Source organism: Seriola dumerili, unplaced genomic scaffold, assembly GCF_002260705.1.
Source record: "Seriola dumerili isolate Sdu_G_001 unplaced genomic scaffold, Sdu_1.0 BDQW01000668.1, whole genome shotgun sequence".
In the NCBI taxonomy this organism is placed as follows: Eukaryota; Metazoa; Chordata; class Actinopteri; order Carangiformes; family Carangidae; genus Seriola; species Seriola dumerili.
The window spans coordinates 677934-702839 of NW_019174923.1; the positions used below are offsets into that span (position 1 = coordinate 677934).

Below are 24906 nucleotides of genomic sequence, written 5' to 3' on the forward strand. Positions count from 1 at the left end.
ATGCTCATGATCACACAAGAGGATTTCATGTTTCAGGCCACAGTAGGTTATGGTTCACAGAATGTCCTTTAAAAACGGTACAAGTGTAAAAGTTTACTTCCCTAAATGATGACTGACACCATCCAGTGTTCCCCGTCGTGCACGTCGCCTTGGTGCTGAGTCACAGTGTGTATATTCCATACAGTAAATGGCGAGATTTGGCTCTGATTTGGATGTTTTATTTACAAAAAGTGCACAGTTGCAGTGAAACTGTATATACATTAAACAGCTTAAATATCAATTTGGAACAGAAACAGACAAGACAGCTTCTGGAAAACTCGACATATTAAAACGTAGCAGCACAACCCTCTATTTCATTAAATACAACACAATCAGAATCAAGACTTTCCCCCCTTAAATTATAAACCTCTTGTGCACTTTTAACATTCAGGTAAAAAGAGGTTCATACGTCTGGGCACAACACAATGTTCATAAACATGCCACATGTTTCTCGTGACTGTCTCTCTTCAGTATTATCTGATCTCTGTGCATTACAGTCTACTGTTTGTCTGTGGCCACTCCATACATTTCGTTTATTTTCTCCTGGTACATCTTCACAACAATGGGCCTCCTCAGTTTCATGGTGGGTCCTGCACAGGCAAAAAAGACAAGCAGGTTAATTCGATCTGCGTGAGTGACACAATGGCAAACATTTGATCTGCTGCTGCTTTATAAATGTTGTCAGAGAAAGATTCAATTACTATCGAACAAACTCGACAGGAATGTTGTCTGGCATGCCACACAGTCACAAGTTGTCACCTGATTTCCACCTGGCCTTGAATAAAGGCTGATGAGGTTTTACACTGAAGTTAAAAATTTAAAGCATTGGTGAATAGTTCCTCTTTCCTTAATAATATTATTGTATGTTGGCATTTGCTTCAGTTTTAAAAGCAAAAGGAAGAGTCATAACAGAGAGTTTCTGAGACATTTATCAGTTTTTTTTGTTTGTTATTTATTTATCTTGAGTATCTGATTTCTCTGCTTAAGTTGGACTAGATTTATTTAACATTTTTCTTTATTAATTATTTCTTTAGTTAGCATTATTTGTAGTTCTTAATTCAGTCTATTTGCTGTTTTGAAACAGGTGTGCAGCACTGCAGGCACCCTAAGTTTTATATAGGTAAGCAGGTATAGAACCAGCATTTATTTGTCAAGAGAGGCAGCAGGAGCCATGATTTCTTTGTTTTTTTGTTGGCTTGCGATCGATGAAGAAACCTAAAGAAAATGCTAAACCTTTGTTTTCTCTTTTCCCTGCGCTCATTACATCCCCATGGTGCGGGCAAATAGTCAAGACAGGAAGAAAAACAAAACTCCATTCACTCACCCAGTTCTCCTCCACCGACAGAGAAGTCTCGCTCCACTACGACCCACTTCTGCACCTTCTGGGCGTTGGATGTTGCTTTGGCGTTGACACGCTCAACGCCCTCCTGAATGGCGTTGTAAATAGCTGGCTCCTTATTGGCTATAATCTCTGACACCTTGGTGGCTGTGACGCCGTGCTGCTGGCAGAAGTCCAAAGCCTCAGGGCTCAGCTCATCCGTGGGGTCACCGTTGTCGTCGACGACGCACTGTGGACACAGAGAGAAGGGTCATTATTGTGTTTGTTTTATTTATTTAGTGGCTGTGTTTTGCAGAAATGGAAGCTTGGTTACTTTGAGGGTCAGTAGCATGGAGAGGAACTTGAGCTTGTCTCCGAGCAGCATGGAGTTGCTGATGATTGGCACCTCGGCCTTCAGTGCATCCTCGATGGGCACAGGAGGGATGTTCTCTCCACCGGCGGTAATGATCAGCTCTGTGCAAAAAAGATAAGTTCAAAAGTGTGTCACCTGTTCGCCAGTGTTTTGACAAGACAACACTGCATTGTGTTGTTTTCTTGTATTTTATATACAATTTTTGTTTTTGTAAGAACAAGTAGCAGTAGAAAAAGTTAGTGACCACTCCTAACTCCTAAAGCAAACTACACTTCACTACAAATTAATCTAAAAAGATGAAAAAAAAAAGTTAAGTTAAAACTTAAGACCAGAGTGCATAGTATTTGATTTGTCATCACACATTCTATAAAAGTTTATATTTTAGAATTTGATTATATAACTTTTTCATCATGTGCCATTTTCTAATTGTAGAAGTGAGATGATGATGCTTAAAGTGCTGAAATGATCAGCTGAATAATTTATAGAAAAATTAACTGATTAGTTGTTTTTTTGTTACAATCATATATCAAGCAAAAATCCTAACCCTCACATGACCAACTCTGCAATCGTACAGTTTAGTGTCTCATCCGATGACATGAACAATCTTTCCCAGTTCTACTGTCCATCTCATATGATGTGAACGCAGCATTAAATATCTTTAGCTTTGGAGCGTTGGTCCAACAACACAAACAAAAAAGATTAATCCATCAACTGCAAAGATAAAACGCAGATTATTATATAATGAAAACAGACATTGATTGCAGCCCTAAATGTTTCTCACTGCCATGTTCCTCGGATCATTAGCAGTTACATTAAGGACAAAGAAAAGCTCAGTGAGTGTCAACTTCAAAACCATTAAACACATTCTTCAAGTATTCAAGTATGTGAAAACCTTTGTAGTGTGTTTCCACAACAATGTCTCCCACAACGAGGAAAACTGAACCAGTTGAACAAGCATGACATGTTTATAACAGCTCCTGTGAAGTGTGACGGTGAAGTGTGAGAGAAGGTCAACTCTCAGCAGTGGTGGAAGAAGAACTCAGATCCTTTACTACTTTAAAAACTCCTCCTGCAGAAAAATGGCTCCTGTGACTGATATATTATTATATCTGCCATTTTCAAATTGTGAATACTGTTTTAGCAGCATCTAATTGTTGTAGCTGGTCGAGGTCAAAGACAGTTTTCACTACCTTATATACAGTTAGGTGGTGGAGGTCTGAGGCTTTGAACCTAGGTGTCCAGCCCCTCTAAAGGGTCACAAGATAAACGTGAGGGGTCGTGAGTTGACGAATGGTAGAGGGAAGGAGAAAAAATTTCTATTAATTTTTCATACTTTTCTTTAATCTTTGCTTTTTGTGACAGATTGGATCGGATTGGATTTTTGGTATTGAAGCAAAATTTTAATGACACGGCAATGACATCAGAGAAGGCTTTAAGGGGTCCCAAGCCCAAACACTTTTAGTTTAACCTTTCACTGCGTGTTGTAGTATTTCATAATACAGGTAGGTATCGTGTATATGTCAGCTGATAGGTAATGAGAAATTGCAGTACAGAAATGTTGAACTAGGTCATTTAGAAACAGTGTCACCATTACGTAGTTTGTTGATAAATACGTATCTTGATCACAATAGCAACAAATCTAATGGATCTATATCAAGATTGTTATGTGACTATGTTCAAAGATTTACTACTGGCGGCGATATCATAATCTGATTTTTTAAACTCCCAAACATCGAAATCAGTAGTGGCCTCAAAAATCCACTATTAGTAACGCTGTATTTCATAAGCTTATACTATGTATAATTTTTTATGTATTTCAAGTAACTCCAGCTGTCAAATCATAAATAATAAATGAAATAAATAATAAATGTAGATGAGTAAAAAGTACAATATGTCCTTCTGAAATGTGGTGAATAGAAATCCTAAAGTAAAGTACAAGTCCCTCTAATAAATATCATAAATATATAAATAATGCAGAATGAATGTACTACTTTCCCCCACTGACTGTTAGTGCCAGTAAATACTATTGGTATGTGACAGCTGCTCACATCATTCTTTAGACCAAACTCTGAGAGGCTGACAAAGGTAAGTGAACCTGTAAAAATCCATGTTTGATCCAAAATTGCCCTAAAATGTGTCCTAAACTAAGAACACGTACAGAAGCTTTCTTTAACCACAGCTTACCCTTGATCCTTCCTGTGATGTACAGGAACTCCTGCTGGTCGTTTCTTCCCAGGTCTCCAGAGTGCAGCCAGCCGTCCTGGTCAAGAGCCTCTGTTGTTTTGTCAGGCATGTTCAGGTAGCCCATGAAGACGTTCCGACCCCAGAAACAGATCTCTCCGTTCCCTTCCTTGTCTGGGTTCTCCAGCTTTGTCTTGCAGCCTGGCATCACCTTCCCACAGCTGGAGAGACAAATCACAAGTCAACAACATGCTCATTTAGATCTGATGTGAACAGATGCTGACTGAAAGCTGCACTACAACGGTACCTCTTCTTTGATGTTTAGTGCATATAAATGAGATTACATCATCTAATTTGTTTTCAAAAATACTGAGAGTTCTTGTTGGAGCGTAAAGTGAAAAGAGCACCAGGTTATGTAAAGCTTTTTGAACAAGTCAGTTTTCTCTTGTCATTTAAAGCTGTTTAGACGCTTTGATACGTCCGTCCTTGTAGGCAGACAAATGTTCAATCATCACACAGTAACTATAGTTGCCATGTTCGATAGTGCTTTGTTGCTGACCTTGACATCTGGTAGCTGCTGTTAACCGAGACGGTGTGTGGGCCGGAGCTTTCGCTCATGCCGTATAGCTCCATCAGCGGCATGTTCAGGCTCATGAAGTAGTCCAGAGTTTCTTTGGTGATGGGGGCGGCGCCTGTGAAGCAGATCTTGCAGCGGTCTAAGCCCAGCGCAGCACGCACCTTCTTGAAGACCAGATTGTTAGCCAGCATGAAACCCCACGGCACCAGATTCTCTCTGTAACACAAAAGATGAAATAAAAGTTACACCAGGGCCAAAACTGAGGAGAAGATTTGTTAGCAATGAAGAACTGAGCTCAAAATGAAAAATCACAGATTTTTAGCCATGCTGGCAGAATGGCTCTAAAAACAGTCTGTGTGCTGGCCCAACACTTTGGTCCCGACTAAAATATCTCAACAACTATTGGATGGATTGGCATGAAATTGTGTGCAGACATTCATGTCCCTCAGATGATTAAATGTACGGACGTTTAAAGTGATTACGTTTGTTGTTTTTAGTCAAAGGACCATTACTGAATGGACTGGCATGAAACTTTGGTAAAAACATTGATGATTCCCTCAGGATGAAAAATCACTTTGGTGATCCACTCCCAAGCTGGAGGTGTTTTACCTGTTGTCCTCTTTCTGCCAACATTGCAGCATAACATCAACATATTAGCATTCTCATAGTGAGCATGTTAGCATGCTGACATTAGCATTAGCATTAGCAGTAGCATTAGCAGATTTGTTAGCATGGATGTAGATGTCTTGTTCATTATTGTTCATCCTGATCAATTATGCATATTGTTTTGGAGTATTTACTTCAAATGAATACATATATAAATGAGTTAAACAGTCTCTAATATTTAGGTAACATCTGTCTGTGGTAAAGTGTGTTAACAGAGAAAATGTCTAGTGGTATATATCACCACTGGATAAAAATGGGCGTTGTCTACAGATCGACAGCTGACATGTTCTTCCTGAGTTCTTGCAAAGGATCCCTGCTGCTGTCTCACCCGTTCATGGCACTGTAGTTGTACTGCAGGCCTATGGACTTGGCCCAGTCGGCCACCCTCTTCCTCATTGGGGATGCCTTGGCACCAATCGCTCTCATCTTCTCCTGTATCTTCTCCCACACTCGAGGGACCCCCAGGAAATAAGTCGGGCGTACCTCTCTCATTGTTGTTGCTAAGGAACCCTGGTGAAAATGAGGATCATAGTCAAGATGGGAAACCTTCATTATCATCCCATGTTTGTGCAACTGCAGGCATCCTTACCTTGAGGGCGTCTGGCTCTGCAAAGTAGATGGTGGCAGCAAAAGTCATAGCAATCCACATGTCAAACATCTGGGCTGCCACGTGGCTGAGCGGTAAGTAACTGATCACCGCCTCCGAAGCGAAGGTATAATCCACCAAGCTAGCTGCCGTATGTGCTGTCCATGTCAGCTGCACATTGAAAAGTGGAAGAGGAGTCATCAGAGAAGTTTTTTTTTTTATTCAAATGTTTTTCTTGAAATTTCATGATACAAATCTGCTCATACAGACTCACACACACCAACATCACTCTCAGCCTCTGTCACACACATGCATAAAATAATAGCAACAAGACATTTGGAAAAAAAGGGCAGAGAAGGTCGTCAGATCTCATAAAACTGCAAGAGTTTTTCTAGTTGAGACATCAGTAGTGTGGCTTAGCTGTTTGAGGTGTCTTTACATCCTCCAGCAAGTCTAAATAAAGGTTAAGGAAAAGTAAAAGAAAAGTCTTGAAATTATTAGTTGTTTAATTGATCAACAGGAAAATAATAGGCAACTATTTTAATAATTAATTTGGACTTTAGGTCAAACAAAACAAGGAATTTGAAGACGCCATCTTGCGCTCTGGGACAGTTTCTTGACTTTTGAATAAACAAAATGATTTATTGGTGTTGTAGAATTTACCAAAATCTTCAGAAAAATATACAGCAGATTAGTCGTTGATGAAAACATTTAAAAAGCAGTTAAGTCGTGTCAAAACAATAAAAGCTACAAGAGGAAATTCTCTTGTCTAGATAACTCACATTGTCATGGCTCAGCATGACTCCTTTAGGGTTTCCAGTGGTTCCAGAGGTATAGATGAGAGTACAGCACTCGTTGGCCCGGAGACTGTTGATCATGGCATCCAGCTGCTCGTTGGGCACGTCCTCTCCCAGCTTCATGAACTCTGCCCACTACAGAAATACAAACATAATGTTCAAGAAAATGTTTCCACTCCCAGACTGAACTTAACAACAATGCATCTGTGTGGCTCAGTCACATTTATCTAATTGCAATTCCTGTACCACAAGTAAGAGAGATAATAATTTTGCCCTAAAAATCAATGGTGCAATACGTCAGATGTTTTGTATGTGACTCATCTATTTGCTGAGTAAACGTACTGTATACAAGAATGGTGCTTTCTGCTGCAGCTCGCCTTTATACTGGACAATGGCTTTCAGATGAGGTAGCTGATCTTTAACCTGTTGGGAAAGACAAATAAAACAAGGGCATGTGAGGGCAGATTTTTTTCCTCTTTGCACATAGTTACTACAGGGACACTGAGGGCCGGTGCTGTAATAATAATAATGCTACTCACTTGCAGGATTTTGTCAAGCTGTTTCTGGTTCTCCACAACCAGGATGTTGGCCTCGCAGTTGGCAGCCACATACTGACAAGCCTCGGGTGAGTTGGTCGTGTAAATGCCGGTTGCCAGACCCCTATGGCACAAATCAGAATAAAAAGCTCAGGTGAATCCACACATTTGCTGTCTTTTTTACAAATTGGTGCAAATTACAAACGCCTCTTCCTCAACAGGGTGTCTGCAGGGTTCACCGAGTTAAATTGAAGACTTTTAAAGACACATAGAATCCATTTTATTACCTGTTTCACAGTCAAACAGGCCAGAGTGAAATGAAAGTATGATGGAGAACCAGCATGGATGATATAGCCTAGAATTATTTATTATATCTAATTTTTTCAATAAATTCTAGCAGTATACAAGAATAATTCCAACTGATGTAATTTAATCAGACTCAGATAAGCGGTGCAAAATTAATGCATGGACTAACAAAATTAAAAATGATTAATTTATCATGTTCAGGGATTGAACAGCTTCATGTAGCACAATCGGTTCAGTTTCAGTTTCTCAGTATATAAAGTGTCCTGCCTGCCTGAAATCACATACAGAAACATTTTAGTGCTACTTTGGTAAATGAAATTCAAGACTTTTTTAAAACCTTGTGATGCCTTTTTTTTTTGAATGAATGAATGAAGTGACTTTTCAGGACCTGCAGCTACGCAGTTCATTGTTGTTCAGGCCAAAGTAGGCATTATTAACGCTGAGTTACAAACAGATTACACAGGGTATGCCACAAAGTCGAAATTAAAGAAATTATAACACAATCATACAAAAGAAATTATCATAGAAGCAAATTAGCATCTGAAAACCAAAAAATCTCAACTTTTTGACATGAGAGGTGAGGGGAGGGGAGGGCAGAGACACGGAGACAGACTTTGAGATAAGCATGCACAGAGATAAATGCGCATTGTCAGGTGAAACAATACTGAAAGCATCTCAAGCACAAAAGTGGAATCTGAAGTCAGAAAGACAAGAAGTCTTATCTGCCCCTCAGTTCCTTAAATATGATCTTACCCAGCCAAGATGCAGCCGATGTCTGAGATGAACCACTCAGGGGAGTTGAATCCTAAAATCCCCACACCATGGTAACGCTCCAGCCCCAACTAAAAAAAAGACAAGTGTTTTTTTTGTTGTTGTTTTTTTTAAGAACATGTATCTTTAATGACACAGCGGCACAGTGCCTCCATTACTTTTAACCTACATCTCGTTTCAGAAGCCACTCCACCTCATGAGATGTGAACATGGCCATGAAACAGGAGACGTAACACAAGCTGTGAATTTCACACACCCAAGTGTTGGTTTTCAACGGCCCATTCTCACACGAAGGAGATCACAGTGAGAGAGGGTGTAAATTCTGTACTATTTACAAAACAGGAGCCAGGAATTCAAGGGTTTGTCTAACCCATAGTTCATTCACATGCCACCTGAATTCCTCTATTTATAAAGGCAGAAAATAATAACATATTATAGTGAACACTTTTATATATTTTCATTTTTCATTGATTTTGGCTCCACTTCAACACACTGCATTTGAATGAAAACAGCTACAACAACTTTCAAATGCAGTGTTAATGAGTTTCTGTGGGTGTTCACATGCATATTGGGTTGAACTCTCAGAACAGGTTTTTTATTCCCAGTACCTCAAATGTAAGACAATGCATGTAGAATAACATTGCAAAAGGGATAATTATCCTAATCATAGAAACAGGGCAACCTGATCTCAGTCTGACGTATTATGCATTTGCTGTGAATAACCTGTTGGTGAACCATGACCTGCTGATTATGCACACAAAACCAACAGCAAGCAAGAGGTGAAGTTTTTATCACTCGCTGATGTCTCAGTTCCTTTTAAAGTTGAATAGTAATTGCTTGAAACTGACTTGTCTTGTATAGTCTCTGCTTCTGAAAGTTGGACTACACTGTCCTACAGAGGCACAACGCAAAAACAGCATATTTAGTGAAAGTTGAATTAAGACCAGAATCTGACACCTATTCATAGAAATTATTATAACATCAAATTTTTCAATTTTTGGGGAGAAAAAGAACTAGAAAACAAAGGTGCTCTCTTTCCCCTATTATATTTTGATGCTTTAGAGGCTTAGTAATTGTATGTTAATCAATGTCATTAGTTGAAATGTACAAGAGAGATGAGAGAGAGGAACAAGAACACATTTTATTTGTAGATACTGTGTTTTCCCTTTCGATTGTCCAAACATTAAGTGCAACATTAGCATCGAAATGTTACTTTAGGTTTCATGTAATTGCTGTGACAATGATTAATAATCAGCATAGACAGCATAAAATTAAGGTTTTTATAAGTTATATAACTGTCACACAGTTCAAAAGTTATTTTTTCTTCTAATTATTATTATTTTTTCTCAACTTTCTAAAATTATCTTCTTAAAAATCTTCTTAAATTAAATCTAAAAGCCAGCACTGTATTTTCACAGTCTGTTTCATTAAAAATGTGCAGAAGTGGAGGAAACAGAACTAAAAAAATGAACTGCCCAAATACTTCCTGATTGTCTTCCTGTATTTGAAGCACACTAGCACACTGTATTATAGACTTTTGCATAATATATTCAGAATAAGTCAATTTGCAAACAAACCTTGAGAAAACTTTTAGCAGCTGCCCGGCACTGCTCGTAGTATTGCCTCCACGTCAGGGTCTCCCACTGGCCCTCTTTCTTGGAAACTAAGGCAGGAGTATCCCCGTAGCTGTCCACCGTCTGCAGGAACATCTGATGGATGGTCATGGGAGTCTCCGAGGCCTTGCCCGAACCCTCCATCCTCAGCCTGACTGCCTCGTCTCTGCTGGTGCTCCATAGCCGGTCAGCTGGGGCCAGAGTCGTTGCCACATTCGCCGTGGACAGTGGAACTGCCTTGGGCTCTTCTGTATTGGGACAACAGGGGCAGCCACATTTACCCGCCATGAATGACAAGTGTATTTCAGAAGATGATGACACCGCACCAAGACACAGCAAGTTTGCCCTTTCAGCGAAGAGCCAGGAGTATGAGAGGACTGCAGAAACCTGTGAGTGTGTTACACCTGCTGTCTCAGCGGCATGGTCTGCAGAGAACAGGGAGCAGCTATGTTGTTACCTGAGACTCAACAGGAAGCTATGGAATGTCTCCACCTACCTACCAATCAGGTTTGGTTAGAAGAAGTATCAGGGTTTTCCAAAGCAGAGTTAAATTAGTGGATTAATGTATGAAAGAACACAGACAAAGTAAAGTGTAAACTGTTAAAGTGTAAACTGTTCACTAAAATTCCCTGCAAGGTTGTTTTTTGCCACTTAGAACAAAATTAAAAGTCGAAACATGTCATTTTTCACCTTTGTCTTTAATACTTTAAATGAATGCAATTATCTCTATTTTTTTTATGCAACTTTAGCTTCATACAGTCTACTGATAGTTTCAAAGGGACAGCATGGTGACAAGCCTTTTGAAATAACCTTTAAACTTACAACAACATTGAGAAAGAAGCCCCTAAGCTGCACTTCTCTGCATCATAATCAAGACTGAAGTTAAAATGAATCTTGACTGTGACTGTGGAAAAAAACGTCAGCTAATTCACTCCTAATGGAACCAATTCATCAGTTCAGCCCCACAAATATTTTTTTCAAACCTTGCTTTGTGTTAAACAATCATTGCATTTAGATTTTCTTTTTTCTGTGATGCATTTTATTGTTGCTGTCTACATGTTCCTTTTGGTTTAACTTGAAAACCCTGCTGATTTAAAACACTTATATACTTAATATCGTTCATTCAGCTGCTGATACAGTAGCTTTTTTTGTTTTTTGACTTTTTAAAGTGACAAAATGTCTATTCACAACCCTTTTATAGGCTGCATACTGTATGTTTGTACATGTTGAACTAAAGAGTGATGCTGCCTTCTCAGACTGTATCATTTGAATAGTTTTTACAGGCCTGAAGAGATAAAACTATTCAGAATTCCACAATAGAAAACAAGTCAGAAGAAAATACACAGTATTTGTGGAGCAACAACTCTGCAGTCAAGTGTTAAGTACCGTATATTAAGTAGAAATTTTCACTTCTGGAGCAGTTCATCGGCTCGGATTAGCTCCTCTCTCCTGACATTACACTGATTAACATTGTTACCTAGTGAAAGTCCTTCAACAGCTTCCTCCAGCTCAGGAGACTTGGGAGCTTCGGTCGGTGCCTCAGGCTTCCTGGAAGGATGAGTCTCCTGGATCGCCGAAGCTGATGTTGCACTGAGCTCAGCTGCCGTGGCTTCTCCGTTAGCGATGGGAGTGGAGTGGGTCTTTAAGTTGGTGGACTCTGGCAGAGTCTGTGCTTTTTGGGAAGGGATGCTGTGAAAGAAAGCCATTTAGAGGTTATGAATGAGAACTGATAATGCATAAACGTGAATTTTAGATTCATAATTTAAACCCAAAATAGTGCTAAGTGGATCAAATCTTCATGAGAATCACCTTGAAGCTGGTTAAAGATCTGTTTCCAACTTTGGGACATGCATTATTTTCCATACCTCTCAGTATTATCATCCATGACCGCAACATCGTTGCTCACACGTGAATCTTCTTGGCCGCTCATCTTGCGTTTGCTGGAAACAGAGAAAAACTATCTTCAGTGGACGTGAAGTAAAATCTGCATTAAAACACTTCAGATGTCCTCAGCTGAGGACCCTCCATGCAGATAAGATCATCCATTATGAAACAGCATGGCTCTGCTTATTTATACCAGACTGACATTCACTAATGTCATTGCAACAGAGCCGATGACCGACAATGCTAGTAATCACGTACAGCAGTGGTCTAAATGTTGAAACTGTGAATACTGTGCCAGACAGCATTGGGACATCTGTATGAACTATTGATACTCAACTTTGATCCAAATAGTCACACTTTGAAACAGAATACGCTGCATCTCTGTCATCACTGGTTAACTACATTTTTTGTGAACATTTTTAAACGACAGCTGGTAACTATTTATTTAACTTGGCTTTTAATGAATTCTCTCTTATTTGACTATTCTTATTGGTTTTTGATTTTATTTTCATTTTCATAATTTATCATGTACTGTCTTTCTATTGTCTAATTTCATTGTCCTTCTATTCGCCCTTATTTTATTGTCCTATTTCATGTTTTATTGTAAAGCACTTTGAGCAACATCTTTTGTATGAAAAGTGCTCCATAAATAAAGTTTATTATTATTATTATTAGTATTAATATTAACTTAAGATAACAAAGGTTAACCAGGGTGTAAGGCATTAAATAACATGTAAATATTGTTAAGCTATTGTCCTCAACTCTTTTCTCTTGTGTCTGTGCTGCAGACAGTGACAGTGATGCCATCTGGTGTGTATATTCTGCAACAGTAGAAACAATTCACTCCATACGTCTTCAACTGTCAGAAGTAATCAATCAATCAAAACAAATTAGTGACACATTCTCCGACAGATATAAAAGCTAGATTTGTAATAAGATCATATAAGATTGAGATCAGTCAACCCAGCAGAATCTCAGTGTGACCTCTGGTTTTTAAGATAACTTTGGTCAAGATTTCTGTGGACCAAAGTTCACACGACTTACAAAACTACAGTGTGGCAATATGAAGTGGCACCAGCAAAGTCTTTGCTCTGGATGAAGCAATTATCAATTAAAGTGCACACAGAGTAGATTTCAGTCTCATTATTAGCTTGGACTTGTACATTACCCAGAAAGGAGATGTCGAAAAAAGCCGTGCATTAAATTGAAAGTAGTGAACAAAAAAAGAAGAGAAAGATGAGTTCTACAGTCCCATGGGAAAAAGTGAAAATCCAGCGTAGTTACAGATGTTTAGTCTCAGAATGTGACGATGAGGTCCAGGTAAGGACAAGTCATGTTTGCAGCTGTTCGTTTGGCTTTTAACTCAAGCCAATCAAAGACTGTGTCTCTGTTGACTAAACAACAGAAGTCGAGGAGCCTGCTCATATCAAATGGTGGCTATACTGTATTCATCTCATAGTCATGTGTTTGTCTCAAATATATTTACCATAAAGTACATCCCCAAGGGCTGGTGAATTCAGTTTGCCTCTGTCAACATGGCAGACTCCACCACTGTGTGCACAGTGGAGTATTTTACTCAGTGTTAAATTCATCAATTAAACTGTGAAATTCAGTCAGCTGAAGTAAAAAAAAAAAAGAAAAAAGAAAGAACTGGAACACGTCAATAAACAAAGAGTTTGTATGTGTAACTTGATGTGGAAATCCTCATACAACACATGCAGGCCCTGAAGCAATCTATGACAACAAGAGACATCCTACCCAAGTCTTTACACACCTAAATATCAAAAAGCATGAAGTGGTAAATATAAATGAAAGCCTACCTTGTGCAGGGACAGCGCTGAATGGCAGGAGCAGTCAGGTTCAGGACAGGCCTGGATCAACCTTTGCTCGTCGCAGTTACTCGACTGTTACTCCCTGGAGGAAATATCAGCCTATAGGGGGGTTGTGTGAGGGCATTCACTCACGCCTTGTCCAGAGCAATGTAGACTTGCACAATCCCAAGAACACCTGCTGCTGAGGCCGTGTCGACCAGTTAAAGATCCACCAACAAACTTGACCAAAGGTTATGGCTCCTCAAGGTGAAGAAGACCTGGAACCTGACACACAAACAGTCGGCAGCTGGTGCAAACCGGCTTTGTTTATATTAAATATAGAAGCTGTCAGCTGTTGACACTGGTGACGTTCCAAAACATTTAACACTGTAAAGATTTAAGTATCCTATAAAGCAATGCTTAGCAGGTAGGTGTATGTTATTGAGGCTTTTATTATCCCAAATTGACAAATGAAGATTGTCATTATCACATATACATGACAGGGCCTGTCAGAGGAAATAATGATAAAACTAGATAAGTTCTCTCCGGTTTATGAGGATACATGAGACTTTGACCCATAAAACAGTTATTCAATAGATGAACAAAACTTGTGCAACTTCAGCTTTTTCAACCAGATTGTAACATCAGGAGAGAAGAGTCGAGATGTTGGTAATCTGAGTTAAAATACACTAAATATTAGGAATATTTCTCTGATATCATGTTGGAGGAACCTCTGCACTCCTCTCAACCTACACCTGTTTTTTGTGATTGGTATGAAGTGCATAAAGATCAGTGAGTGGATATGATTTTTATTTGGGATCATTTGCCAGTGCACTTCATGGAATCAGCTTAAAATCTAAAAAAAATTAAAAAATAAATTAAAAAAATGAAACTCTCTCATGTCATTAATCCAGGTCTCATTTCCTCTTTCCTCCTGACCGATCTATGTATATCTCACAGCGACGTTCAAGAAAGTAGACACTGTTTTGTAATTAAATATAGAGGAAAGTTCACCCCCCCCTCAAATGACACACAGTAACCCTCACTCACGGGCACCAAGGTCACTGAAATCATACCACCCAGTCACACCACAGCTTTCCCTTCTCCAACCCTCACTGCCAGTGTGTGGGCACATGCCGACCGTGCAGGTGGTGAATGATTAGTGAGGGGGTTCATCAGTGTTAGCTCTACACTTGAGAACATTTCAAATGTGTTGTAAGTGATGAGTATTAGATTTTCTGCCTTAAAACAGCATTTATAAAAAGTTTATAAACTGCAAGTAATGGATTTGTTAATGGTTAATACGTCATTTACTAATATTTATAGTTACTAACATTTATAGATCAGTTATAATCCATTAATACACCATAATAAGTCTGCAGTTGATAAATGGATAGAAGTTATAAAGAACTGGGTTGAGTTTTCAGCTTCCATTTTTGGAAACAGCATCTTTATTTGCAGCCATATCTTCATTTTTACAATTTTTTTTAATTTTTTTTTTTACATTTGTTAAAATCAACATATTTACATTTCATATTTTGTGTGGTGAAGTGAGTTTTTTGTGCAGGAGAATACAAACTTTTGCATGAACTACACCCATCATATGTTGCTCATGGGATTAAACACATAAAAGTACACATTAACATGAACATGACACCATTATCCTGGTGGCCAAGTCATTTGTCTTCCTCCCAGTACGTGGACGTGAAGGTGGTAAACTGACTGAGCACCGTGCTTTCCGTCGTTGATCACTGTGGAGGGCAGAAACATACCCAGAATTCAGTGTGGAAGTAAATAAACAGCCTGTATTTTCACATAAATGGCTGTAGGCCCGTTACTAATATCAACTATATAACTTACCCACTCTGTATCCTTCATCTAGAGATTGTTGCTTTGCCACATTTTTGGCGACAACCAACAAATGTCCCAAGAGCTGAAAGTTGGGAAAACAAAGAGCTCAAGACATGATTTTCATTGGATGTGTCCACCATTCGTTGTTACCCATTACTTGATGATGGGTGAACTGGAGGTGCAGCAGTTATGATTTTTCAAAAATTAAAATTTTGAGTGTGAATGGACATTGGAGGAAATTCTGTGGCAAAGGACCCATGTTGGACCATAGCTATATCCTGGAAATTCTGGGTTTAATCTTTACCACTTGTTGCTGTGTGCTTATAAATGTATGTTGAATTTACCTTTAATAAAATGTGCTACATGAATAAAATGACCTTGCCTTGATACTACACTTTAATATTAGATTCAGGACTGTGGTCCTGCATGTCAATGACTGTTAACAACTAATAAAACAATACACTTCAGCACACATTCACAGTATTTTCCCTCAGATTAGTAAAAAACATCAGCTGCAGTTGGTTTCAGTTTAAAGTCCTAACGATTGATGATTTTGGATGTTGATGTCCAACAAGTTCAACATACACATTGTTTCAAGTTACGGCAACGCCTTTCTATAGTATTCCTCAGTTTAGTGTGAATCTGTTCTGAAGCTAGACTGAGGCGACAGTGACAGTAAATAAGATTTTAATCTTAACAATAACAATTATAGTTTGATTTTAATAATGCTGTGTGGAGTTTACAGTATTTGTTTGATGATTTTTAACACCGCTCCCAAAAGTCCACAGAAATGCAAATTAGGTAAACAACAAAAAGTGTAGTACTAGTGTAGTATCACTACACAGCCTAAAGTTTGTTGACCTACTGTATATTTGCCAACTTCTGGCCTGGGGCTATATTCTTAAGGGTTTGGGCTAAGCCACTTAATTTCAATTATGGGACACTTAATGGTAAATACAATATATATTTGTGTTATATGTATATTTTAGACTATGGTGTGCCTCCAGGTGCCTTGTGCCAACCGTTTGGGAAATATACTTATCTGAACATGAAAATATTCCTGTGTACAAAACAAAGTCCATGAAGAGATGGTCTTCTGAGTTTGGTGTGGAAGAACCTGATTGGCCTGCACAGAGCCCTGACCTCAACCCCATCCAACACCCTTGGCATGAGCTGGCCCAACATCAGCGTCCGGCCTCACTAATACTGTTGTGGCTGAATCGGAGCAAATCCCTGCAGCCAGTTTATGTAATCGTGTTGAAAACAGCTCCAGAGGAGTGGAGGCTGTTATAGCAGCAGAATTTTGCCCATAGTGTTGGAAATGAAAATGCAGAACAACCACGTATGGGTTTACTGTTTGGGTGTCCATATACTTTTGGCCATATAGTAGAGGTATGTAAATGTAGTTGCCTCTCTGTGCTCTGTGATACACTGATGACCTGTCCAGTCCAGGGGCCACTCAAAGCATGCTAACATGGGCTCCAGACCCCCCATCAGAACCCCTGAACAGAACCATCATCAGACACAGAAAAAGTGTGTCCAACTTACCTCAGCATCATCGTCCTTGGCCTCACTTATTCTGGGAATAGGAACCCTTGGAATGACCAAGAAATGAACAGGGGCCTGCGGGCTGATATCCCTGAATGCCAAACACTGATAAACACACACACAAAAAATAAATAAATAAATATATATATATATATATATATATATACAGTTGTAAGCAAAACTTTGGTGACTTCTTCCCTCTATCTGTGCAGTATTTCCTGTGTCACACAACCCAAAAGCAGTATATTTCCACCCTCACACTTTTCATCAAATGTGGCTGTTTCTTTCTCACCCCACCAGTGTCAGCTAAATCCTCCTGCAGGTGCTTTGGAGTCACATGGGGGTCGTGCTTTGCCTTTCTGCCCAGCATACGTTTAGTTTTATCTGGAGGTTTTCGTTTCGTGTTTCAGGTTTCATTTTTATAGCCTCTGTTTTGTAGGTGTCAATCAGATCCTCAGTCTGTTACTTAGAGGAGCCCATGATTGTTGAGTGTTACTGCAAGGTTTGAAGAGTTAGACAATTTATCAATGTGGAAATGTCATCAGATGATATTTCCCAATGACACTTCTTTACCTGCCTTAGAATAAGTCAATTACAGCCTAATGAGTTAATTAAGTTCTAATTATCTCACAAGTAGAAGGATGACCAAACTTTTGTACATGCCACCATTACTGTTTAATTTTTTCTATTTTATAAATTCATGAAATAATAAGTAACAGTGCATTAACGTTTGAACAAGGGCTCATTTTAATACCTGTTTGCTGCTTCTTTTCACTTAAAAGAAAAAAAGCAAACAAAACAAATTTATCATTTGTCCTAGGGTGCCCACACACACAACTGTACATTTCACAACTTTATCAACAAGTCTGTGCTAAGTTATCTCTAGACTCCACGTGGAATAGGCCAGCAGAGATAACCATTTACAGACACTTGTTTTGGGGACGTGTTGTGATGTTTACCTTCTCATCTTCATAAATGATATCTGCAGGGATGCTTTTGTCAATCACTTTGGAGAAGATGGTTGGAGCTGGGGAGCCGTACTTCTTGCTCGCCTCCTCTGCAAGTCTCACCTCGTCACTCTTGGTGCACAGTGGTCTCTGTGGGTCAGCGAGACACATGACACACAAAATAAAGCAAACATAACATCAAAACAACGTACGAGGGCCACAATAGACCAAACCTCTTGGTGGCTGGCCGCTGCAGGTTTCCCACAGCCACCACCAGAGCTGGAAGGACAGGTGTTGTCTAAATGCTCCAATGTAGCTAAAGGAAAGAAAATGTTTATGACGATAAAAACAAGAGTGATTATCTTTAGAGCAGCTACCTCGGCTCGACAAACACGGTGCAAACGGTTGAGGTGAGCTGTTCCGGTCCCGACGTAACGTATCCGCAAAAACTGGCGAAAATACATAGCTAGTTGACTAGTTAACTAGCATACTTTTAACACACAACTGCACAGTACAAAAATCTTGTTCACAAACCAAAACTCTGCACCCAACGCGCACTACGTTGATGTTGCCTTCAGGTATCTACCTGAAACGTTTTTTTGGCTAGTCATGAATGCGCCTTGTCTCCGTTTACAGTAGGCTACAGAAAAATCGCACAACGTTACAGAAGTAAGAAGTTCTAGTCTTATCAGAAATCGATTTGTATATGGGTAATGTAATTAACAATGTTGGGAGCAAACGTAAAGAATAGTTTCAAGTGCAAAACTGAAGTATAGCGTAATTAAATGGCCAAAAAAGTTACCTTTTTCTTATTAGTTGTTAGATATGGCTTCAGTGCTCATTGTCAATTCATTTTACAACTGGCAGTGCGCATATAGGTTCTCAAAGTATTATTATCGCCTTTATTATGTTTGAACAACTCAAACTTACGACATTTGTAGTGTCTGTGAAGGGGGCACTTTATGGCTAGAAGGGTCATTCAAGAGCGTCAACGGTCGGCGATGCTAACCACGGTGCTAGCATTAGCTATCAAAGTAAATCATATAATATGGCACTGAGCTGAAATAAACTAGAATACCTACATACGGGCAGATCTTCAGAAACCTAAAATATTGTTTTACTGAATATATTTCATCGTGACTTTCTGTACAGCAGGGGACGCTGTTGTGGGAGACTACTAGTTCATGTGTCAACGCAACGGAAGAAGCTGATGATGGTTTTATACTCCAGTTCGATAGGTGGCGGTACTGCACCTGCAAGGTGGTTTACAACCAAACTAAAAGAAGAAGAAGAAGAAGAAACACCTGAAACATGGCGGCCCGCACACGGCTGCCCTTGCTGTTCCCTAAAAACCTGCCTCCGTTCAGACATCAAAAGCTCGTCCACACAGAGGCTGCAGTTAAGGAGCCCGTGTACCCCCCCATCGTCCCCTCTCTCACGGCTAAAAGCAAATCAGCTCGGCGGCGGCAGGTTGAGGAGCAGATAAAAAAGATATGTGCCTCTTCGGTGGAGGAGAAGCTCTCCCTCATCACTCGTATCCAGCGGGAGAAATTCGTGGTTTACCCTCAGACTTTCGCACGGAACGCAGACAGATGGTATCAGCACTTCACCAAGACCGCCTACATCCCGGGCCTGCCCGAGAAATTCACGCCGGTCCCGGAGGAGGCCGCCGGGGAGAAGGGCTCTCCGTCGACGGCGGCTCAGATCGCAGTGCCGGGGATTGAAGATGATGCGTTCGCTGACATCCGCTCCATGGTCACTCGTGTGATTTTACAGGAGCACTGGCACACGAAGAAACGCAAACCTTTCCTGTACCGAGAGCAGGAGATGATGGTCGGGCCTTTTCTGAGAAACCTGTTAACGGGACTCACCTACAGTCTGACTAAATACAACCCAGTGCTCCTCCTGTCCAGTCTAGGTATGGGTGATTGCCAGAAGTGGAAGAAGTACTCACATCTTTTAGTGAAGTAAAAGTAGCAATACCACAGTGTAGAAATACTCTGTTACAAAAGTCCTGCATTGAGAATTTTACTTTGAGGTACAAAAGCATCTGAATATACTAGATCTGAAGTGATTAGTCTTGATCGATTAGTCGAGCGTGAGAAAAAGCCTCTCAAATATAAAATGTATGTTTTATATCACAGTAAACGCAATACAAAAAAAACAGAATTAATAATTGTTCATCATAAACCATATAAACCAACCAAAGATATACACAAACTACCAAAAGTCAAAATATTCATGCTGAATGTCCCAATTCAGAATTATATATATATATTATAATGTGTATAATGTTTATTTTCTTCATCAGATATTAATCCCCAGGTGCATTTTTATTGGAGGAGAGGAGAGAGAATCATCCCAAAGGGACACCGGAGAGGCCGGCAAGAGTCAACCAGGTTCCAGATTGATGACCACCCACTCTGTCAGATTCGGACCACTCAACAACTGCCACAGGTAGTATAATAATTTTCACACTATGGACTTTATGTACTAAATAAATAGAGCAACACATTATAATATGTCTTTCATTTTAAGTAATGGGAGGAGGATTTTAGGATTGTGGCTGTTGCACAGTGTTTTATATTTTTCATTCATCTGTTTTTGGTTTGGATGCAGTAATCATACATGACAAACCTACCAAACTGGAGAAAGTCATTATTAAAGGACACAAATCATTTAAACAAACAAGCACTGAAAGGTGTTATAAAATCACTTATCACTTACCTTCTGTCAGTTTACCCCGCTGGAGGCTTCATATGCAGCTGAAGTACCAGAGATCACACTTTGTCCCAATGTGATGCCCCTGTTCAGAAGGCAGTACGACAACAACATCTTCACAGGTAACACATGTCAATAAGTCAACAGAACATTAGGTGGAGGGCTGTGGGTAAACGTGTGTGTTGTGCCAGTTACATGTCATGACAAGAAAGTTAAATTTCTCATTATTCAGTTACCGCTTGCTGTCACTAGGGGACACCAGCATGCAACTTTCAATGTCTGTTCAGTCAGATACATGCAGACGGATACAGTCATAGCCTATGAGATGGTTATTTTTCGTGCTCTTGGAGAAATTACTGGAAACAAATAACTGTTTGGTGTTTTGCTCTTCACGTTTCCTCTGATCTAACTTTTGAAATAAGACACTCTCCCTCCTCTCATTAACAGGCGCTAAGCTACCAGACCCAGCATGCTACGGTCACACTCAGTTCCACCTGGTTCCTGACCAATTCCACCGAGAGCGGATGGCTCGGCAGCAGAAGTCTGACCAGGTGGAGGTCTTTCTCCGAGCTAACGGACTGGCCAGCCTCTTCGCCTGGACGGGGGCTCAGGCCTTGTACCAGGGTGAGTTATCAACACAGGAAAGAGTCATTCTAAGTACAGAAACCCTGTTATATTTTAACCATGCCAAAGTCTTTTACAATGAAATGACCTTTTTACTGAAAAGAGAAGAAACAGCTTGTGGTTATACTTCCCTCTCACTTTCGTAGGTTTCTGGGACCACGAGGATGTCACCAGGCCTTTCGTGTCCCAGGCTGTGATCTCCGATGGCCACTTCTTCTCCTTCTTCTGCTACCAGCTCAACACAGTGGCTCTCTCCGTGGAGACAGACGCCAACAACCCCAGGAAGAACCTCCTGTGGGGCACAGAGAGCCTGCGACTGTACGAGACAGTGCAGGACGGAGAGGTGGTGGGTCTGAATGACAGTGTCATCAAGCTGCTGGTTCAGTTCCTCATGAACAAACCGTAGACCTCTTCAGGTGTCTGTCTGCTCTTGTGATTCTTTGCCTCTATCTGTCTGTGTTCTCTAAGGCGTTGGAAGACGCAGGAATTCAAGAGAAAGAGCTCTTAAAGATCCAACATGGCAGAAATGGGGAAGTTTTGTCAGATTGTATAAAACTGTAATGTTCAAAAAGCAGAAATATCTGTGTTAAACAGGTAAACTGAACAAAGTACTGAAAAATACTAAACACACATCCCTGGTTATTATTACTGTGCAAACTGTATTTATGCAAAAATAAAATCATGCTTTACAAACAGAGAGTCTTGTGTGTCTTTCAGTGCTTACAACTAAAATGTGATCATTTATAAGACGCCTTTTTACCTGTGTCACACAATTTTTTGAAAGTATCAAAATTGAAGCAGCAGAACTGAACTTATCTTTATTTTCCATACTTATAATACACATTTGGGTAGTTGGGACTTGGCGCCTGTCTGTCTGCATGCAGCGCCCTCTTCCTTTTATCTTGCTAAATTCCTCACTATCTTACAATACCCTTACCTTACTAACCAATACAGTCTGGGGGTCCCTCCCGGCCCCCTGGGAAGTTGATTATAGGTGTTACACTGTGAGGCCTCTAAATGAAAACACCTTTTGTTTCTACACTCTTGATCCATTTGTCATCCTGTTTGACCACATGTCTGTAAGGTCAGCTTATTTACATAAAGCCCCCCGCTCTTTGAGTCAATCAAATGCTAGCACGCCTAAATCATGTGGAGTCTTGTCCTTGGAGTCTTGATCTAATGACGTCACTCCAAACATAGTGCAAGCGAGTTCACCAAATATTGGTAGGGATAATTCTGTCTTCCCAAAGTATTGGTAAGGACATGTCCCCACCATCCATATGCAAATCTACCCCCTTGATGGTGAGGTTACACAAACACACTGTGAAAGAAGAGGTGCTTTTGTGACCATCTGTGTGCAGATACAAAGCAGAAAAGTGAGTGTTAAACTCAGCGCTCAAAGTTCCCACACACTGTGTGACACTGAAGTTAAAAGAATTTGTTTTTCTTTACTAACTATTCATTACGTCAGTCTAACATTTGATTGTGTGGTCAGTTACAGTTGACTAATATATGCAAACATGCCAGCGTAGGAACAGTGGTTATATAACCTTAGATAATTATAAATGTACTCGTCATAGATGCACTCCAGTAACAAATAGCACTGCATCCCTGCTGCCAATTAAACCTGTTCATTACTGTTGAATAGATCCTGCTGGCAGACAGTCAAGCTAACCACCAGGACTAGAAACAGAAACAAAGAGAGAGACCAGTAAAGCTGGAAATTTTTCGGTGAACAGTTTGAGCCTTCTGGTGTCGAGTCCTCACTGAGCGTTTGAATGCTGCAGCTCTGGAGGAGAAATGTGGGATCCTGCAATAGATTAAGAGGAAGAAACCCCCTGAGGGCTGCACACACAAGAGAGAACAGCTGATATGAAAGGAAATGGATGGAATGGATGGGATTCGTTTATGTCTGTGCATGTGAGCATGTCGGTCAAAGAAAAGAGTGTCATAGTGAGAGAGCTGCTGAGAAAGTGTCTGTGTTTATGTGTATAAGTCCTCTCTCTGATGAATGACGGCTGAGCACAGTTGCTTTTATTACCAAGATGACCAACCTCCATCCTTCACTCCCTCCGCTCTCTTTATCTTACCCCCTCCCCTCTCTGCTTTGTGATATGAATACACACTGGACAGTCCCTGGCATCACACCGTCCGATGACGTTCTCACTGAGTCTTCCCCCGAAGCTGCCATCTTTGTGTGGCCTTCATCGCCACTGACTCTTTATTAACACTCCCACATTGTCTGTGCATTAGTGGCTTGTATATCTGTCACTGCCTTCACTCATGTGATAGGAGGTGATTGGCACTATCCAGACCGATTTATGCGGCACACACATGCTGCACTTTTCCTCGTCTTAATCTTAGTTTTCTCACTTAAGCTGCTGAAGCTTTGGTTTGTTTTTGGATCTATTTCTTGTATGAATCATACTCATCCACTGTGCAGCGATTTTTAACTTCACTTTTATGAGTCTTCCACAACAACAACTAGTGAACCAGAATATTTTTAATATTAGTTTAACATCTGGTCTCTACAAGTCAACTCAGGCTGATTAGTCTGATTGGTATGAGCTGGTTGGGCTGATCACTCAAGCTGGCAACAAGCTGAATCATACCGGTTAGGGTTGCATTATGCTGGTCCAATTGTTAGGCACTCAGCTGGTAAAACTTGCTTTACCCCTCAGCTCATGCTTATGGGATTCCCGTAGCTGTCTCAACAATGACGATTAACTTAGAAATAAAATGATAATTGCTCACAGCTTACACATATACAGTCATTTCATTAACAAAATTAAGCGCATGGAGTTTTAACGAAAACAACCAAAAGAATAAAATATTGATTTTAAAGGATGGTTTTAAAACAGATTGATGACACTTTATGCTTTTAAACTTTAGACAAATATTTATATACAGACTTTATAGCAGGGAAATACTTGCATTTATTTATTCATTTAAAGATCTGGTCTGATTCGATGTAATTTTTCTGTCTGTGTATGTGGGTGGGCTGCTGTTGGTGGGACTCAGGAATGTCAGGGGTAACAAAAAAAAAAGAGGGGGAGTTGGTGGCTCTGGAGGGAGTGAGAGGGGTCAGAGGTCGTTAGATATCATGTTTCCAAGATGAGCTGCATGGTCAGAGACTTCAGGAGCCTTTCCTCATGAAGCATGGCCCATTGAATCATGACCATTTGCTTAAGACTTACTCCCATGATTAAGAGATTTGATTTTGTTGTCTGACAAAAGGTTCCTTTGCGTAGCTGCTGTGTAGTCCTACGCCTGCGTATCTGTAGCGCACTGAAATTCTGCAGTTAGCAATAATCTGAAGTAGTGAATATATTGTCTGTTCCTCTTCCTAAAGTACTTTCCAACTCCTGTTCATTCAAAAGTTCTGTATAAATGACTTGCTAATGTTATTTACTTACATTCACAATGGTACAATGAGACAGTATCTGGTCTTCTCAGGTCTTCTCCCAAAATATCATTCGAGAATTTAAAAGAAAACTTTTTTTTTTTTGCCACAAAAAGCTACAAAATATAAACAAGAAAACCAAATAAAAGTGGCATCACCGCTGAGTGAAAACAAGCCTCTTTTCTCCTGCATCTATGAAACACTGCACTGTGCTGAAAACTGTCCTCTCCAAAGTGTGTCGTTACAGGAAGTAATGTAGTTAAATGCCATTTGAACTGAAACTAATTTAGTTTAAACTTCCTGCTCCTGTAGTTTATCTGTATAGATTTCTGTATTGGTGAAAATCTGCCATGT

The 24906-nt window shown here is 40.0% G+C and overlaps 3 protein-coding genes across 4 annotated transcripts; 1 reads left to right on the forward strand and 2 right to left on the reverse strand.

The window, feature by feature from the left end:
• Positions 1-204: 204 nt before the first annotated feature.
• LOC111236483 (long-chain-fatty-acid--CoA ligase ACSBG2-like) lies at positions 205-13552 on the reverse strand. Of its 2 annotated transcripts, none has more exons than XM_022765225.1 (15): positions 13468-13552; positions 11629-11703; positions 11241-11452; positions 9728-10011; positions 8133-8221; positions 7077-7197; positions 6880-6960; positions 6523-6672; positions 5744-5911; positions 5483-5664; positions 4471-4704; positions 3915-4132; positions 1692-1831; positions 1364-1607; positions 205-629 (listed from the first exon to the last, which is right to left on the reverse strand). In XM_022765225.1, the coding sequence occupies exons 2-15, from the start codon at positions 11691-11693 to the stop codon at positions 538-540; spliced, it is 2280 nt and encodes a 759-aa protein (XP_022620946.1). In that variant the 5' UTR covers positions 11694-11703; positions 13468-13552; the 3' UTR covers positions 205-537. The 2 variants fall into 2 exon arrangements, with proteins under 2 accessions (XP_022620946.1, XP_022620944.1); XM_022765223.1 differs by lacking the exon at positions 13468-13552 and adding an exon at positions 12816-12886.
• Positions 13553-14873: 1321 nt separating this feature from the next.
• On the reverse strand, positions 14874-18376 carry LOC111236516 (uncharacterized HIT-like protein Synpcc7942_1390). The gene is made up of 5 exons (XM_022765273.1): positions 18182-18376; positions 17817-17954; positions 16858-16962; positions 15319-15391; positions 14874-15209 (listed from the first exon to the last, which is right to left on the reverse strand). Exons 1-5 carry the CDS (start codon positions 18266-18268, stop codon positions 15118-15120), a joined length of 495 nt encoding a protein of 164 aa, XP_022620994.1. The 5' UTR covers positions 18269-18376; the 3' UTR covers positions 14874-15117.
• A 682-nt stretch (positions 18377-19058) lies between these two features.
• On the forward strand, positions 19059-21846 carry mrps30 (mitochondrial ribosomal protein S30). Its single transcript, XM_022765266.1, has 5 exons — positions 19059-19722; positions 20116-20261; positions 20542-20647; positions 20973-21149; positions 21296-21846. The coding sequence occupies exons 1-5, from the start codon at positions 19116-19118 to the stop codon at positions 21553-21555; spliced, it is 1296 nt and encodes a 431-aa protein (XP_022620987.1). The 5' UTR covers positions 19059-19115; the 3' UTR covers positions 21556-21846.
• The last annotated feature ends 3060 nt before the right edge of the window (positions 21847-24906 follow it).

Coding starts and splice junctions, on each gene's coding strand:
- LOC111236483 (XM_022765223.1), bottom strand. CDS start 12,847: ATGCACGGCTTTTTTCGACATCTCCTTTCTGG. Junction 1,832..3,914: donor CATCACAGGAAGGATCAAGG/GTAAGCTGTGGT, acceptor TTTTTTGCACAG/AGCTGATCATTACCGCCGGT. Junction 630..1,363: donor TGTCGGTGGAGGAGAACTGG/GTGAGTGAATGG, acceptor TTGCCTGTGCAG/GACCCACCATGAAACTGAGG.
- LOC111236516 (XM_022765273.1), bottom strand. CDS start 18,268: ATGTATTTTCGCCAGTTTTTGCGGATACGTTACGTCGGGACCGGAACA. Junction 16,963..17,816: donor TCATTTATGAAGATGAGAAG/GTAAACATCACA, acceptor TGTGTTTATCAG/TGTTTGGCATTCAGGGATAT. Junction 15,392..16,857: donor CCAAGGACGATGATGCTGAG/GTAAGTTGGACA, acceptor CCCAACTTTCAG/CTCTTGGGACATTTGTTGGT.
- mrps30 (XM_022765266.1), top strand. CDS start 19,116: ATGGCGGCCCGCACACGGCTGCCCTTGCTGTTCCCTAAAAACCTGCCT. Junction 19,723..20,115: donor GCTCCTCCTGTCCAGTCTAG/GTATGGGTGATT, acceptor TTTCTTCATCAG/ATATTAATCCCCAGGTGCAT. Junction 21,150..21,295: donor GGCTCAGGCCTTGTACCAGG/GTGAGTTATCAA, acceptor TCACTTTCGTAG/GTTTCTGGGACCACGAGGAT.